General features: G+C 31.9%; 3 protein-coding genes and 1 long non-coding RNA gene across 14 annotated transcripts in view; all 4 read left to right on the top strand.

Moving 5' to 3' along the window:
• axed (BTB/POZ domain-containing protein axundead) overlaps positions 1–6,509 on the top strand; it is a 91,917-nt gene extending 85,408 nt beyond the window's left edge. For all 8 annotated transcript variants that reach the window (XM_076416507.1, XM_076416511.1, XM_076416506.1 and 5 more), the window contains 2 exons: positions 1,390–1,658; positions 5,078–6,509. In XM_076416507.1, coding sequence (XP_076272622.1) covers positions 1,390–1,658; positions 5,078–5,345 — 537 coding nt within the window. In that variant the 3' untranslated portion in view covers positions 5,346–6,509. The remainder of the gene's footprint in view (positions 1–1,389; positions 1,659–5,077) is intronic.
• Positions 6,510–9,024: 2,515 nt separating this feature from the next.
• On the top strand, positions 9,025–13,160 carry LOC143204073 (C-type lectin mosGCTL-1). Of its 2 annotated transcripts, XM_076416527.1 has the most exons (4): positions 9,026–9,206; positions 11,548–11,637; positions 12,680–12,847; positions 12,904–13,160. In XM_076416527.1, the coding sequence occupies exons 1-4, from the start codon at positions 9,143–9,145 to the stop codon at positions 13,140–13,142; spliced, it is 561 nt and encodes a 186-aa protein (XP_076272642.1). In that variant the 5' UTR covers positions 9,026–9,142; the 3' UTR covers positions 13,143–13,160. The 2 variants fall into 2 exon arrangements, with proteins under 2 accessions (XP_076272643.1, XP_076272642.1); XM_076416528.1 differs by lacking the exon at positions 11,548–11,637 and having other exon boundaries at positions 9,025–9,206.
• A 326-nt stretch (positions 13,161–13,486) lies between these two features.
• On the top strand, positions 13,487–16,232 carry LOC143204077 (uncharacterized). 3 transcript variants are annotated; one of them, XR_013007502.1, is made up of 6 exons: positions 13,487–13,769; positions 14,086–14,837; positions 14,900–15,077; positions 15,133–15,274; positions 15,341–15,816; positions 15,968–16,232. XR_013007502.1 is itself a non-coding variant. In XM_076416533.1 (5 exons), exons 3-5 carry the CDS (start codon positions 14,724–14,726, stop codon positions 15,171–15,173), a joined length of 333 nt encoding a protein of 110 aa, XP_076272648.1. In that variant the 5' UTR covers positions 13,487–13,566; positions 14,171–14,260; positions 14,634–14,723; the 3' UTR covers positions 15,174–15,307. The 3 variants fall into 3 exon arrangements, 1 of the variants encoding a protein (XP_076272648.1); XR_013007503.1 differs by lacking the exon at positions 15,968–16,232 and having other exon boundaries at positions 13,487–13,566; positions 14,171–14,260; positions 14,634–14,837; positions 15,341–15,478; XM_076416533.1 differs by lacking the exons at positions 15,341–15,816; positions 15,968–16,232 and having other exon boundaries at positions 13,487–13,566; positions 14,171–14,260; positions 14,634–14,837; positions 15,133–15,307.
• Positions 16,233–16,314: 82 nt separating this feature from the next.
• On the top strand, positions 16,315–17,190 carry LOC143204091 (uncharacterized). Its single transcript, XR_013007510.1, has 2 exons — positions 16,315–16,473; positions 16,524–17,190. It is a non-coding gene; the product is annotated as an uncharacterized LOC143204091 (long non-coding RNA).
• The last annotated feature ends 446 nt before the right edge of the window (positions 17,191–17,636 follow it).

Here is a 17,636-nt window from a genome sequence, read left to right as displayed (position 1 = left end):
TGGGCGTCCACTGCGTTCACCGTCTTCATTTCATCATTCACCACGTCTAAACTTAGCATACCAATCCTTGATAGTTGATTTTTCTAGGGCAGTGTCCAGAAACTCGGCATCAAGCGAAGTTTTTGCTTCAACTGTATTTTTTTCCCTTGCAATATTTTATTAACACACGAAATTCCTTTTATCCATGTTTTTCACAATAACAAAAGTTGCTTCACTTAAAATACTATAATTCACAAAGTAATGATCCAACAGCTGTCAAATTTATACACGCATCTTTTGAGGGTTAGCAAAAACATATTGTTTTAATTGTAGTAGCGCCATCTATGTGACAGTCCGGGGAGTCGTTTAAATTGAGTCGTTACTGTTAATGTTCAATATATTTAGCATCATTTGTCAATCTCTTCTTCTGTATTTCACATAAATAGTTCTTGTATAAATCTTGTATATCGTTCTCGGCCTCCGTTGATGGTACTAGTAGTAGTAGTTCTCTACCACACCCCATATCAATTCAAAAAATTATATTGTTATCATATTTATTTAGATATATACTCAATTGATCAATTACACTTACAATTAAACTCAATCAATCATCTTTAAAATAACAGTAAACATTTTTTCTTGTATTTAACACACCATTTTTACATACATTATTTTGTGTTTTATTATTTCTCTCTTCTCTTGTCACTTTTTGCAACTTCTAAAGTATTTATAGTATTTTAGTAAGACATTCAAATTCTAGCTTGCCTATTACATCAATTTTTTAAATGTTTTTTAATATTTCTTTTTAAGTATGACACTTGTATGTTAATTTTTTTTCATATTTATTAACTTATCCTTATTGCAACTCTTCTTAAGTTGTAAACAAATACAATAAACGGCCATTACCGTCGATTTCAACGTTTAATGACGTGACTACTTATTGATTACTTGCTGAAAGATATACCTATATGATTTGTATGTATACTCTTCTTTTAAATCTCGATATTTCATACGTTAAAAACTATTGAGAATTTTCCTTAACGTTTCATTTATAATTTTCGGCGTTTAGATTCCAGTGGACTTAGTTGCTTTATGAAACAGTATAATAGAAGTCATAATCGGTTACCTGAAACAAAATTTGGATTTTTACCGTCTGATATAAAAATACGTGCACGATAGAAGTATGTATAGAGAAGGCTCACCCCAAATGTCAAGTCCATCGGTTCAGTAGAACTTGGTATATCATATTAACCGTTCCGAGATCTTCTTAAGGACATATTCTTAAAAGGTTAAGCTTTGAAAAAATCTTAAAAATATACTTTTTTCAAATTTTTATACTAAAATATATAACCATGAACTATAACATCGATTATCGAGTTGATTACAAACATTTTGTTAATTTTTTGACAGATGGTCGTTCCTTTATATCAGCTTCGGGACAAATGCCTATTAGTCGTGGAGAGTAATGGAGACTACGTGCTTAAAAAGAAGGAGGTAGAAGATTTACACTACAACGACTTACACCAGATCGCTTTCAATGACAAACTGGTGGTGTCAAGCGAGCTTGTTGTTTACAGTGCTATAATGCGATGGTGTCGGAAGCAATGTGAAGTAAAAGGAAGCGATTGCGATAACACAAACGTAAAATCGATTTTAAAAGATCTGGTATATGCCACTAGGTAAGTTATCAATATATACATTATAATTAATAACTAACGATTCTATAACAAAACAATTATAAATTCAAATAAAATGCATAAAAACTCTGAACAGAATATATTATCGAATATTAATTTACTAAGTTTTTTTTATAATAAATAGAGAAAGGTTATATAATTATAATATAATATTATAATAAAGAATATATAGTCCATCCAAAGTTATTTTGTACATACGTCATCTAAATTTTCTAGTGTTTTTTAGGCGCATTTGTAGTTATGTTTGTATCCTCTGAAAGCCTAATCCGCTTAATTAACAATTGTATATCTAAGTAATATATTTTTCTTTCATAAGAGAACATTAGAGAACATACCTTTTAGGCTTAGTTCTTGTATCGGTACGTCTTCGGTACAGTGTTTCCTTGATATCTTGATAGTTTATATTATGATATCACTGTATTCCTCCTTCGTTTGTTCTGTTAATACCTAAATAATTTTTTCTTGATAAAACTAGATTTAATCACTGCATTCTCCTTAATGCATTTGCCATATCTGCAAAAGAGATACTATTCTTTCTCTCCTGACACATTTTAACCAAATACTCATGTATATTCTACACAATTGCACACATATCTGCGCACATAAATGGTTTATACTCTACATTAAGATTTTCTACAGTTACCATTTATTAATTATACACTCACCTTTGCTTGTTTCCATTCTCATCAACCTGTCTTAGAAATTGGCAGCATATATATCATAATGAGAAAATTTCATTCAAGTAAATAAGTAAGCTGTTAATTTTCAATCTATCTAACATTTGTTCACAATTCCATCATTTGTCAATTTCTTCTTCAATGAGTCTTATCGAGTTCATCCAAACTGAAGATGTTATTAACCATTCCTGTTTCCAGCCCGAAGTACAATATATCTACAATTAACTATTAATAAATGTTATGACTACTAAAATCTAATCGAATGTTATTCCAACATTTATCTTTTTACATCAACTTTTGTTGTCATAACACTATCTTTATTATCATGATGCGATAAGTGACCGTTGGGTATATTGGTCTCATTCTGAATTATCCATGTCTCATATAGATACATAAATTGAAGTAATCTTCATTTTATCATAATTAATTATTAATTTTTTTTTAATATTCTTTTAAAAGCAATTATCCGGAAAATCCATTTGACCTCTTCGATATTTTTCAGACTGTTTCCTTTCAAATAATTATATGAAATTATGTTTGTATTCAAAAATTACTCACTTTTTTTATATATTTCATATATTTAATTTCTGATAGAGTTAACATCAAGCTGATCTTGATTTATCACCTACTTCATATGAGGACGGTTTTTATTAAAATAACGATTGCCGGTTTATAACTTCTTACCACTATTGTTTTCGGTTACACGTTCCAACTTATCAGACAGCATTGTGCCTGCTTTTAACTAGAATAAAATGGGAAGGAAAATATTGTCTGCTTTTAAAACTAATTTACAAATTGCGGCAGGCAATATATTAAACAACTTGATGACGTATGTTCTAAGAAACTTTGGACACACTATATCTGTTAGTGCTAATAATATCTTTAATTTGTTTTATGGTTTTTAAACATAGTACGAGATTATTAAAATTCTTATACTAGTATAAATCATTAATAAAATGTATTATTATAATATTATACCCGTATTTTCAATTAGTTTATGACAATTAAAAATTTCTGACATTTTGGAGATTTAGTATTCCAATCTGACTCTTACTCCGATTGCAGTTATTTATATTGGTAGCAGGGTGTTCCAGTTTTCTATTTATTATTATTAACTCCACTAGGAACTATCGCCGTGTTATCAGCATGGTGTTGTATCGCATGTGTATAGTAGGTAAAGATTTGGCCTCGATTATTCCGTCTTGTGGTACATCAACTTTAATTTATTTCATTGTTGAGTAAGCTTTTTCAAACCCTGAACAGGAGTTACAGAATTTTATCAGATCAGTGGTATAATATTTTGTGGTATAAGTCTATCTCTGTTAATATCATATCTAAATAATGTTAACCAATTATTTTACTCTTTTTAAGAATAACGAACAAGAATAGTGCCACATACATCTCAGAAGAGTAAAGTCGTGGACTTGATAATGGACTTAGAACAAGCCTCATAAAAAACGGGATGAAACGAATCAAAACCTGCCGTACGATTATGTTTTAAAATACCCAAGATTAATATTAGTTATTTTTCAAGTTAACCGTCAAGTGGTTTGTTAAAATATTTTTAACTTGTCCATTTGGGAAGTCCGCAATCGCAGTAAGGTCATAGACTATATAGATACCATTGATATTTTTAAACATTTTTGAAGTGGTAAAAGTTGATATCTGTTGAACAGCCGATCCAGATAAACTACTACAGGGCATCTACCAGTTATCCTTCTTCTTTTCCTGCATATTAGTAATGGGCTCTTTTATCGATTATACATATGGAATAATAAATGAACTAATATACGTTTTTGTATCAAAATAGAGAATATATGAATGAAACAATTTTGAAAAGTATATTAAACCAATGTAGTTACTTACAATTATGAAATTAATTATTGATTTTTCAAAACTTCAAAACGTCTGTAAAATATATCAAATTTATTTTTAATAATTCATAGTTTCTTCTATTTGTTATAGGTCTTCCATCTATGCAAATTATGTAATTAGTTTCATTCTAACTGCTGCATATTTCCACATTTGCTGATGTTAAAATCAATATTCGTTGGTTTTGCTATGCCTTTTAAATGAATCGAGCAGTTGTTAAATTATGTGTTTTTTTATGAAACTTTAAATACTTTTTCTGTCTTCTATATTCTCATTAAAAGAAAGCCTTCTATTTTGATGTTAAATTCTTCATACAGACATTCCATTAAGTTTGCCTTTCGTGCCCTTTTATTAATGTATTTCCAATAAATATTACCAAATAAGTATTACCTGTATATATATATACATATTCTGTGAAAACTGTTTGATTTGTGTGTATTAGATATATAATATATATATTAGACTCATGGTTAATTAGATGAATACTTCGTATTTTTCCCCCATTACCTTCCCTTGAGTACCTTTTACTGAAAAAATAGGCTGACTTAACTGTACTTTTCGCAGCCTGATTAGTCATTATTTCTAGGGAGGGTATTCTTGATATATATCTGTCTGCTTATTTACACCATTGGAGGTCTTTTAAGGGGATGAAATGCTAACTTATTTCGTCTAGCTCTTGGCGTCTGAACTCCCTCCTTATCTCAAGTGAATTGTTCGGTCCCAGATCCACCTGGTTTTCCACCTATTTTTTACACACTCTTAGAAGCGCTTAGGAATTAGCTTACTAATTTCTACAGGATTTTTAACTATTTCAGTATATAGACCTGTATAATAATTATTTTATATTTTTAGGTATGGACTGATGTCAGAAAAAGATTTCCTTGCTCGAACAATAGACGAACATAAGGGACCTGACCGTATGGGAATACTGAGCGAGAAAGAGACGGACGAGATCTTGGACTACATAAGACAAAGGAAGAAAAAGAAAAAGGATCTGAAAGAACTGCCGTACAAGATGTCGCGGGAGAGATGTGGACTGACCAAACCTAAGGAATGCAATTCCAAGGTTGAAGGTTTTGTTTTAAATGTTCTGGCGTGCTGGGCCACTGTATTTGACTGAAAGTGATCGGCGGAAACACTTTAACCGAATACGTTTGCTTGCTGTCAAATTCTCATGTGGTGATCCCGCTACCTGTTCCTAATACACTTCGATATGTGCCATTTAACCATGATTCCAATAGTCCAGGAATCCGTCAACATCAGACTTACGTCATTACGTAAAGGCTGACAATATGACTAATCACGTCAACTAATGGAAAAATATCCTATAATAGTCTAACGTTATTATTATTTACCAAAAATATATTGTTAGCAAGAAATAATAAAGGTTTTCAGAAAGTAGACTTTTTCTATTTTTTCTAGGTTCCAAATAAGCTACGAAATTTAGAAGAAAAAACATTTATTTATTTGCGTTCCGTATAATCATATATTGAGTTAAGTTATTTTAGTTATTTTGATTCTGATAAACTAAATTCTTTGTTTCAAACAAAGTATTTATTATTAATCCAAATTCGTTAGAAAAATTTATTATATTAGTGAGTTTTGTTTGTCGTTATGTCCATTGTTCCGACATCTAATAACCTACATTCGTTAAAGAATTATCAGCTTTTAAATATTCTTTTGTCAGATTTGTTAATCTGGTGTCGAGTGAATCTTGGACTATAAACAAACGATCTTTGATATGATACAAGTGAATTCCAGCACGATTAGGCATACACACTTTCTGTGATTTATATTTTATTAATTTATTTTCAGTATTTTGGTCACAAAAGCTGTTTGTAATAGTGTAATGTTCTCAAAATTATAAAAAGGGCGGAAAAGGTTCCCGTATAAGGCCTTGGATGCCAAAGTTAAACTAATTATTTGTTATCACATAACTAATGCTATTCTATGGTATATTAATCTATATAAATGCTTCGAAGAAGATTGTTGTTATCAAAATATTTTTATCAAAGCAGAAAAAAAATTAAAGTTGTTTAGTGTTTTGTAAATTATAAATGAGGCCTAATAGGTTCAATATGTCAAATTTAAATCAATGATTTGTTACGATATAATTAACGCTGTTCTATAGTATATAGTAATTTATATAAATAATTTGAAGAAGTTTGTTTTGAGAATATGTTTACTAATGTTCGAGATATATTCATATTAATTTTTTAATGTACATTAAAAATCCTATTTGTTATTAATACACGCCATGTGACGCCAAAAATACATGTAACACGAATCAATGCGTTTTATTTGACATACAATGATAGTTCCGTACTCTTTTCCAATCCGGAATTCATATCACACTATCTTTCTTTGGATATATGTTCGGTTGCTTTTCAGCACTATTGGCAATGCCAAAGAATGCATCGTTGCAGCTTGAACGGAAAGCCATTTGTGAGTTCTCCCGCCTTCTGACTCCTCTTGTCCAGATCCATGTAGCATAACTTGATTAGTACACATTCTTTTGAAAGATTATAATCAATGAATAAATGTTTAATAGTCTGATTAATATGAATATTATACCAATTACAATTTCTCACTAAGTGGCCTTTTGCATTTTAAAGGTAAAAAATATCAGAGTCTACGCAAATACCTAATATAAACCTACTTCTGATATTTACGTTATTGTTTATCCCATCATCAAGAGAGAAATCAGAATATAAGATAAATTACGCCATCCAAATTAAGGAATTGGTTAAAGATAGATGAAAAGCTAGAAGAGTATGGCACAGACCGAGAAATGTTGAAGACAAAACAATATTTAATAGAATTAGTAATCAGACAAATCAGAAGATTAAAGAATATAAACAGAGTTGCTTTGTAAAGTATCTAAATTAATTAAGCCCGGAAGCAGACCAGGATCACTCGCTATGGACAGCAACTCGGAGATTTAAAAGACGAATTATTAGAGTACCGCCTGTTAAAAATAATCATAATGAATTGGTTCGATGCAACGATGAAAAAGCTGAATTATTCGCAGAACATTTAGCTAACGTATTTCAGCCGAATGATATGGAATCTACAATAGATATAAATCTTGTTTATCATTTCAATGTAGCTGTAAATCGGATTTCTCAAATAGAAGTTGCCACAGAAATTGACAACAACCTCAATCCTAAAAAGGCTCCTGAAACTGATGATACTTCACCTGGGTTATTAAAGGAGCTAGCACGAAAACAATAATCATGTTGATATATATATTCAATGCCTATTTGAGACTGAACGACGTTCCGGAATGTCTTAAAGTTGCTCGAATAATTATGCTTAAAAAACCTTACAAACTGCCGTTTGTTGGAAACAAGTTGGATCTTACAGACCTATTTCGCTGCTACATGCGATATCAAAATTATTTGAGGAACTGCTTTTAAAACGCATTAAACCATTTGTAGAAATATCAGTTTGGATTTCAGAATCACCATTTGACGATCGACCAGGTGCACAGAATAACAGCGGTTGTAGAAAAGGCATTCGAAGAAAATAAATACTACCCAGCAATATTCATGGATGTCTCACAATCTTTTGACCGGGTATGGTATTTGTGATTAATCTATAAAATGAGCAAATTGCTACCACGGAATTACTGTCGACCACAGGAATCATGTCTTTTCGAAAGAAAATTTAGAGTCTCACATGAAGGGGCATTTTCAACACCTACCTATTTCGGCTGGAGTTCCATACGGTAGTGTTTTGGGACTATTTCTATATCTGCTCTATACTGTTAATATCCTAGAAACAAAAGAAACAGTACTTGGAAGATTTGCTGACGGCACAGTTATCATAGCAAAAGATGTATCTCGGTCTAAGGCTATAGAACAAGTACATGTAGCGGTCAACAAGATCTACAAATGGACTAGAGACTAGAAAATACAGCTTAATAGCTCCAAATCTGTCCATGTTAATTTTGTGTTGCGGCGAAATGACGAAAACAAAACTTATCACTTGACGGATACCCGATACTTCAAGCAAAATCAGCTAAATACCTTGAAATGTATCTCGATAATAGGTTAAACTAGAAACATCATGTGAGATAATAAGCAGAGCAAATTAGTCGGAAGATAACTTGATCTAAAAGCAGAGATTGATTTATCAGTCAATGATGAGGCCTATTTTGGCCTATTCGGTGTAAATATTGGGTTGCACTAAAACATCAAACTAACTGGTAATCCAACGCACCCAAAACAAAATTCTACAATTAATTACCAATGCTTATCTCCACTTAATCAATGAAGAGCTGCACCATGATCTCCAAATAAAATAGATACACGAAGTGCTCCAAGATTTTGCCCTAAAACATGAAACAACGTTGCTAAATCACAGCAATAAAGCTACTGGACAACATGCAGGAAATCAGAAGATTGAAGGGAACCAAACCACACGAACTTGTTTAGTGTATAAGTGTATTTTTAACTTTAGCTTAAATAGATTAGTTTTATTCTAATTTGGGAAATACATACTTATGTATTACCCTCGTACACGCCTTGCTTGTATATTAATGCAAGTACAACAACAATAGTAACAAATTACTTGTAAATTAAGATTGTACTAAGCATATCGAAAATAATTAATAAATAAAAGTTATTTATGATTAACAATTACAAGAATGTGCGTAAGGGATTATCTGCTAGGAAAATATTTTCTACATAATTTACTTAGAAGATATAGTGATGAGAAAAGTGGGAATTACCATTAACAAAAATCCCACTCTTAAAAACGATTCTTATAAATACGATGTTGGTGCTTCTCGCAGTTTTAATCTCTCGATATTGACAGTGGTGGCCTCAGTGAGTCGGTGACCTTGTACGGACTATATAAACTATTTACCAAATACGATATTATTATTGTATTGTCCCAGTTTTTCTCGATAAAATGTCTTATAATCTTAAAATATATTTTATGGTGTGCTTTTGTGCAACTGCATTAGCTTCTGAAAGTAAGTATTACAATAAACAAAATTTTATTTTGTAAATTAAATATACCTCAATTTTATATTAGTCATGTCATTGTATTAGTAATTAAACTGTGAATTAATTTTGATTTAAAATATTTTGAAAGTCTCCCCAACATGTGTTGGAGACTATTCACGCATAGAAATCAAATAAAAATAAGAGTCTTATGTACAATTAAGAACCCTTCGACATACAATATTATGGTTTCCTAAAGAAAGAAGCGTTCATAACTAAAAGACCTGATGCTATGACAGTTGCTAAGCAAAATGCAAGAGTTTTTTTTTATAAAATTATAGCCTTTTTCCGGGAATTTTAGTTTCATTCAACATTTCCTTCGCTTTACCGATAATAACTTCAGTTGAAGACGTTGATGGCTGGCCGGATCTTTGAATTTAACAAAATAACTTTAACAGGCTGAACACAACATTTCATGGCGATATGGAGGACGAATACAGGGTTCTTGCAATGAGAAAAAAATCAAAGTCTCCCAGTTCGATGAATAATCTCTTAAGTTCATTTGTATAAGCCTCTTGTGTAGAGATATTACAAGAGAGAAGAGTCCTTCCTTGATGGGACAATGGTTGTCAACTCATCTTTGTTGGTCTTACCGAAGTTTTACCATAACATTCGCACTTAACAGGTCAATTGAAAAGTCCCCGGCCCGATACATAGATGGCGCTAAACCCATATCCATAATAGCCCTAACCCTCAAAAAATGCGTATACAAATTCTACAGCTGTCGGATCATTAGTTTGTGAATTATAGCATTTTGTGAACGCAGTGGACGTCCAAAAGAGGTTGTTACCGACGAAAACATTAAAAAAATCAACTGATTCATTGATTGAATGATTTTGAATGACCATAAATTGAAACTGAATGATATAACAGACACTCTATAGATATCAACTGAACGTGTACATCATATTATTCACGAATATTTGGGTATGAGAAAGCTCTATGCAAAGTGGATGCCGCGCGAGCTCACTTTTGACCAAAAAGAACGACGAGTTGATGATTCGGAGCAGTGTTTGAAGATGATCAAGCGTAATAAACCTAAGTTTTTGTGTCGATATGTGAGAATGGATGAAACATGGCTCCATCATTTCACTCCGAAGTCCAATCGACAGTCATCCGAATGGACTGCACACGGTGAACCCGCTCTAAAGCGTGGGAAAACGCAACAGTCGGCTGACAAGGTTATAGTGTCTGTATTTTTGGATGCGCATGGAATCATTTCCATTGACTACCTTGGAAAAGAAAGGACTATCAACAGCGACTATTACATAGCGTTACGGGACCGTTTGAAGGACGAAATCGCCAAAAAAACGGCCGAATTTGAAAAAATAGAAAGTTCTGCTTCACCAAGACAATGCAGGTGACAAAGTCAGTGAAAACGATTTCAAAAATCCATAAATTGGGCTTTGAATTGCTTCCTCATCCACCGTATTCTCCAGATCTGGCCCGAATATCTCCTGATCTCAGATTTCAAGGAATTGGGAAGGAATTTTCGTCGAATGAAGAGGTGATCGCCGAAACTGAGGCCTATTTTGAAGCAAAGGTCAAATTGTACTATAAAAATGTTATCGAAAAGTTGGAGGGTCGCTATAATCAGTGTATCACCCTTGAAGGGAATTATGTTGAATAAAAAAACTAATTTTGCCAAAAAAATGTGTTTTACTATGGTAAGCCGGGGACTTTTCAATTGACCCTTAAATTTAAAACTATTTTTGTATTTAACTCTGAGAATATATAATTCTATAAGAAACAGGCAATATAAATTGTTATATGAAACAAATATTGAACTCCTGTACCAGACTTATTTACGTCCTTCAATAGAATGTCATATTTCTGAAATGAGTTCAGACTTTGCTATTGAGTCCCAAGCAATATCGAAATTTTTATATGGTTTGGTAAGGAAGTAATTCTCTGTCAGTGCAGATTACTCAGAAATCTGTGATTAAAGAGCCGACATCATCAATTCGGGCAATGATCCTTGAACTGGGTGAGCTATTTAGGAATTTAAATTACGCTATATTCCATTATACAGTGTGCCATTAAGTTTTAGTTTTGCCATTAAGTCAAAAAAGCATTTTTTTAATGTTATCCAAAGATGAATTCACTCTGCAGATACTCAAGAGACGTGTTGCTTGTTTGACATGAAATGCTCTCCAAAAAATGGGATAGAACATTTTTTAAAGACTATTTTGAGTTTTATTGTAAACTAAAGCAATATATAAATTCACTATACAAAAATATCTCAATTTAATTCATAATTTTTATATATTATTTTAAAACAACTAAAACTACTATTCGTACAAATTTTAGGGAATCAGGTACGAACTGACTACAATGTTTGTCAATATAATCTTTACCAAGTGTTATCCTCTGAAGAATGCCTGAACTACTCGTTGCCAAGTAAGTTCAATATTTCATATTCAGCAATTAATAATTAAATGTTTAATTAATTAATTATTTTTAAATTAATATAAATATATATATATATATTATTTTATTTACTAATAAGATGTTAAAGCACCATTTGTACCTTATACAGCTTCAGTTCTTCTTACAATAGATTTGTACATTGTCTGAATAGTTGCCAGCTTGTGCGATATGTCGCCGTTTTTGTACCAATTGCCTCAATGATGCCAATGCTTGAATAATGAAAGAAAAGGCTAGCAGTTGGACGGCGATATAAAGTGTCACTGAGAGCAAAAACAGACCAACCCAACTCATGTTATATATAAGTATTTAGGTGTACAAATAAGTCTCTTCCACTAATCGAACCAACAGAAGAAAAGACACTAGCCAAATAACGCGAAATTATCTTATATTTAAAACTCTATATCGCGAGTTTCGACTTCAGTCAACAATAATATCTTAAAATGATTTTGTATCCTTAGACCAATAACTTATACCAATAAGATAGTTTTGTAGAAACCAAGAAAAATACAAATCATGTATACTGTTGAAGTACCAACACTGCTCAACGGATTTCTCTCAGTTTTTCACGAGCCACTAAAGATATAAGTGGTCTAACACTGTCATGATTGAATATATCGCCCTTTCTATTGATGAATTCAGACCAATTTTGAATCGCCTGCTTCACTCACAATAGTCATAGGCAGTAGAGGGTCATATAAGTGGCCAGATATTTTTGACCTGGCCTGGTTAGGACTTATTCCCCTTGTTGAGTCATTACGAGAAGGCTAAAAAGACTAAAGTATTAGCTGTAAGTATTAAGAAAGGTAAATAATGAAGGATAATAATTTGAATAATCTACAAAAAAAAAATTAAAGGTATTTTGTACGCCCTATGTTTTAATATAAGTAAACTTACTTTTTCAGACTAAAGCGATTTGTATTATTTTATATAGGAAATGCAATTGAAAATTTAAAATTAAAAACTAATTATTTCCTTATATCATGAAACTGTATTCTCTAACTATGTTTTTAAGGTTTCAATCCGACACCCAAAACTGTGAAATACTTTGCCGGCACCACCAAGACGTCCTTCTTGAGAGCTTACGTTTTATGTCGCGAACTTGGTATGGAGCTGTTAAACATCGACTCGGCCGCAGAAGAAGCCGCGGTCGAGAAGTACTTGAACACGGTCCACAAACAACGTAAATATTTTTCTAGAGTTTTAAAATATACTCTATGAGTTAATGAACATTTCCAGCCGGACCGTGGAACGGATTCTGGTTAAGTGGAACCAGATGGGGTGCCGATGGCGTGGACTTCGTTTGGCTTAACACCGGCCAGCCACTCGTATACAGAAAATTTGCGCCGCATCAGCCGGATAATGCTGGAGGCAAAGAACCCTGCGTGGAAATTCTGTACCAAAATGATGGCAGTTATGCCTGGAACGACATTAAATGCGATGCTCAACTAAGATTTATTTGTAAAGGCTTCAAATAAAATATGTTATAATTTTAACGTGTTTTACTAAACGCAAAAATCATCGTATATCAATATGTGGGTAGACCCGGGGGTTATAGACACTGAAAATAGAGGTTTTACTTTGTCACTACCTTGAAATTATTACTTATTTTAATCGCTATGCTAAGAGTCGTGGAGGCATTTGATTCATTTCGTTTCTATGGTACGTTTGTTTTTCTTTTGGACTCCATTCATAGAATAAAGAAACTTAGAAGCGCATCTCCTATGATAAAATCGGTTCTAAGTTACGCTCGGAATCCCCGTGTGAGGGCACTTACGCATGCGTCGTATGACAGTTAGTTACAGCGGGAAATTTGTTACAGACATAACAGTCTCTAATCAGTTACTTCGAACAAGAACGAGATAATGGAGGCTCCCTCGTGTCGTAAAATTCGTTAGAGAGGTAAGCATTTTTACTGTTAAATATTAAGTTACTGCGGTTTTTATTGAACATATTTTTAACGTGATACGGCTGCCCTGAATGGTCGTATGGGCACGGTCATTAAAATATCTCAAAAAATCAAAAAAATCATTTAGATTCACCGAAAAAAAAACGGTTCTCATACGAGGGGGATGACGAATTGAGATCACCTTGTTGTTAGTTCTGTAGGAATGTTCGTCGGGTCGGTCAGTCGGTCGAAATGTGTGGCTGCCGCTGCGATTATTTGTCAGAACACTCACTACTATTTTTGGAAGGAATTTGCACGAGAACTGAAAACACTGGTTGAAGAAATACAGTTTATTTTTAATCTTTAATTATACATGTGGTCGACGGGAGAATTGAAAGGATATTAGGTTAGGTAGAGGAAGTATGGTAGCGCTGTGGAAGTGGTACTATTACAAGGGGACGGAGAAAAGTTGTCAACCTTTGTATTTGTTGGTGAATTCGTGGTAGCCTAAAGGGTCGTGGCGGTCGCCACAGTCTTATCAGACATCAAATATATGAAATGTATAAAAACAGTGATTAATTTATTCAATATTAACATAATTTAACACAATTATTTTAGAAGAAACTGTATGGAAAGTATCCACAGATAGCTTAAAGCTATGAGATATGGTCTTTGAATTATATAGAGCATCCCTTCGTACAATATTAGGTAATTTATAGTCTATTCATAGATTTTTAGTAATGCGTCATGGATATATGTGACGTCGAAACATTGCAATGTTGCCACATCAACTCCTAGTTTTAGTTCAGTTTGGCTTTGACATACAAAAAAATTATAATCTAAATAAAATAATTGAATAAAAATGTTCTCAGATAAAAATTATTTTAACATTATAGTATATCTAGAAATTACAGTTAATTATAGAGTCAAAAACAATTTATAGGTAAGAGTTAAAACCTCTTACCACTATTGCTTTCAAGAATTTTGCATACGTCTAACAGCTGGTCGCCGTCCGGTTGTCAAATATGCACTAAATTATTCAAAATATTATTATTCAAAATATTAGTTATAATTACTACAGGTTATAAACCGGCAAACATAATTTTAGCCCTTTGATTATTTTGATTAATTTTAAGTCGCTCTGTAATATATCATATTACTTTGTTTGAAAATGCCGAGAATAATAGATATTCAGGGTCACAAATTGATTGCGGCTTTAATAGGTTATTTTGAAAAGGAACGAGATAATGAGGGCTCCCTTTTGCCGGTAAATTCCGTTAGAGAGGTAATTATAGATGATATTAAGATGATATAAGTCTCTAAACTTTTATTGAAAATATTTTTTAGCGGGTTGCTGCCGCGCTAAATATTAGAGTGCATACTGTGAATAATATTGCTTACAAAATGAAGAATAATACGTTAGATTCACCCAAGAAAACCCATCGACATACAAAGTGGGTCATGAATCTTGACCATCTTGATGTTGGCTCTATTCGAGACCAAATATACGAAATGTATAAGAACAGTAAGTACACAAACTGTTTTATCGATATACACATAATTTAATAAAATGATTTTAGGGAAAATTATCTGCCTGGAAAGTATACATAATCGACGATAATTAGGGACGCAGATTTTTGACGGGTCTAAGTAACAAAAGAACTAATTCTTGGTAAGATAGCAACAAAAAAAGTTTAAAGGCAACACAAATTGATGCAAAAGGTAAAAGTTACAATAACATTCAATTAGGTTTTGTTGCTCATTATATTTGTTAATAATTAATTGCAGATATTTTGCTGGTTCAGAAGGATATTCCATCGAAACTGTTTAGATATGTAGAAGGAAACATTGTCAACCGTATACCTTCGGTTTGGATGAACTCGATAAGACATACAAAGGAAGTAATTGATAAATGGTGAATGATGATGGTTTTAGACAGATTAGAAATTAACAGTTTAGTGATTGAATTGAACAGTGAGTCGTAAAGTGAAAGTGAGTGAAGGAAACTTTCAGGATATGTGATAATGCTGTGCAATGCTGGAAATTCCCGAAACAGAGTGAAAGTGGAAACAACTAAAGGTATTCACATAATTAATTGAATATAATTGTAGAAAATGGTATTGTAGGGCCTGAAAGATTTGTGTGCAGAGATACGATTGTAATTGTTTGAAATTAAATATGAGCATTAGGTTGGGAAGTATGAGGAGATAATGAATACTAACTGTTTTGTAGATATGATAATCGCTATGTTAAGAGCCGCGAAGGTATTTGGTTCATTTAGTTTATACGTTTGTTTTTATTTCGGATGCCACATTTCAGTGTGTCTTACCTAGAGAAGAGTGTGTTTAGCTTTTAAAATGATTTAGTTATTAAATTATAGGTTATTACCTCATTATTTTTTTCCGGTTTACACAGTTTATTAGTCCTTACCTAGGCCTGTTATAGACAACACGAAAACTCGACCTAATGGGATTCTTATGGGTTTACATCGAGCATGCGCACTTACGTGATTATTCCAATCTCGTGGTATGGTTTAAAATCGTACTGTGGGTGAATTTTTATTATTTTTTTTGCCTGAAACCGGGATGGCGAATCCTCTTACGGATAACTCGTCGGGAAGACCCGCAGGAATAAGCGAGTTGGACTGGTTATATAGAGACTGTCTCTGGGCTACCCGCTAATCCCCACCCTATCAGCTGATCCAATGACCCTAACTGATACTTCTTACCGTTAGTAAGGAGGGTGTCCGTAATTGATAACACCATTAAGAGGCACAAGGTGAATTTTTATTAGTATTTGTTAGTTTTATGAAAAAGTATAATAACGGAGACTGAAATAGGGAAATGTGTGTAATTACTAAATTCATATATTATGAAACTTCAAGAAGCTGGCGAACTAGTACTTATAAACTAGTCAACGAGGTATGTATAACAATATTATAATATACTGTATATTTATGGCCTTTTTTTAGGTACTACTTAAAGAGTGATGAATATATCAAGATATGGGCGCAAAATCGCAAAGATTTAGGTGCAAAGTTAAACATGACAATAGATTCTCTGCAACAATAGATACTCTAGTACAAAGAAATTGTACGATAATAGTAGGAAAATTGTTAGATGTGCTGGAAGATCTTGTGGATAATGAAGTATGGATTTAATATAAAAGGCCACAATACGCATAATTACCAAGACATGATTATTATAGAAGCACACAAAATGACAGAGGAAATCCAAACAATTATAAAATAACTCAAAATGCAGAAAATTTAGAAACTTAACAATGATATGCGGAAGAACTTACAGTTATTATTAATAGCATAATAGCATTAATAAATAAAACAATTTAAAATAAAAAATATAATTTGAAAGATAAAGAGTCATCATTAGAACAATTATTAAAAATATACATAAAATTTACAACTTTGAATGTTAAATAAGAGACTTTAACAAATAGAGACTTATACATTAAGTTTTGAGTAAACACCACATCACATCTACATTAAGAGTAAACCTAGTCTACCTACATTCTGATGCGGAAATAACTTTCAAACAAAAGTAAGATATAAATAATTTAATAATATATAAAATTCACTTATGTTAAAATGATATTAAAATATACTATATTTTATAACATAATATTTGTTTTATTTCTATTGGTGAAATGTATTATTTTCAAATTCGACTAATATTTGATCAAATATGTATTGTATGCCTCAGGTTTTGTTTTATTTAAAGATATTAAAACATAATGCTTATTTATTTAAAAGAAATATGAATTAAGTAATTCTGATCAAAAATATTTTTCAAAACACAAAGAAATAACTATAATACTATAATATAATAAATATACTAATATATATATATATATATATATATATATATATATATATATATATATATATATATATATATATATATATATATATATATAATTAAATACATTTTTTTAGTTAGCCCTAACCCTCAAAAGATGCGTGCATAACTTTGACAGCTGTCGGATTATTAGTTTGTGAATTATAGCATTTTGAGTGAAGCAACTTTTGTTATTGTGAAAAAAATTGATAATAAAAAGGAATTCGCGT

This window comes from Rhynchophorus ferrugineus, unplaced genomic scaffold (assembly GCF_030347505.1).
Source record: "Rhynchophorus ferrugineus isolate W39M unplaced genomic scaffold, kcgeb_rfMv2 rfM10, whole genome shotgun sequence".
Taxonomy (NCBI): Eukaryota; Metazoa; Arthropoda; class Insecta; order Coleoptera; family Curculionidae; genus Rhynchophorus; species Rhynchophorus ferrugineus.
The sequence above is the reverse complement of the archived record's forward strand: the minus strand, read 5'-3'. Positions and strand labels throughout refer to the sequence as shown.

Excerpts from the sequence above, each read along its gene's own strand:
- LOC143204073 (XM_076416527.1), top strand. The coding sequence starts at position 9,143 with ATGTCTTATAATCTTAAAATATATTTTATGGTGTGCTTTTGTGCAACT. Across the intron at positions 9,207-11,547 it reads AACTGCATTAGCTTCTGAAA|GGAATCAGGTACGAACTGAC; the intron begins GTAAGTATTACA and ends TACAAATTTTAG. Across the intron at positions 12,848-12,903 it reads GAACACGGTCCACAAACAAC|CCGGACCGTGGAACGGATTC; the intron begins GTAAATATTTTT and ends GAACATTTCCAG.
- LOC143204077 (XM_076416533.1), top strand. The coding sequence starts at position 14,724 with ATGCCGAGAATAATAGATATTCAGGGTCACAAATTGATTGCGGCTTTA. Across the intron at positions 14,838-14,899 it reads CGGTAAATTCCGTTAGAGAG|CGGGTTGCTGCCGCGCTAAA; the intron begins GTAATTATAGAT and ends AATATTTTTTAG. Across the intron at positions 15,078-15,132 it reads ATACGAAATGTATAAGAACA|GGAAAATTATCTGCCTGGAA; the intron begins GTAAGTACACAA and ends AAATGATTTTAG.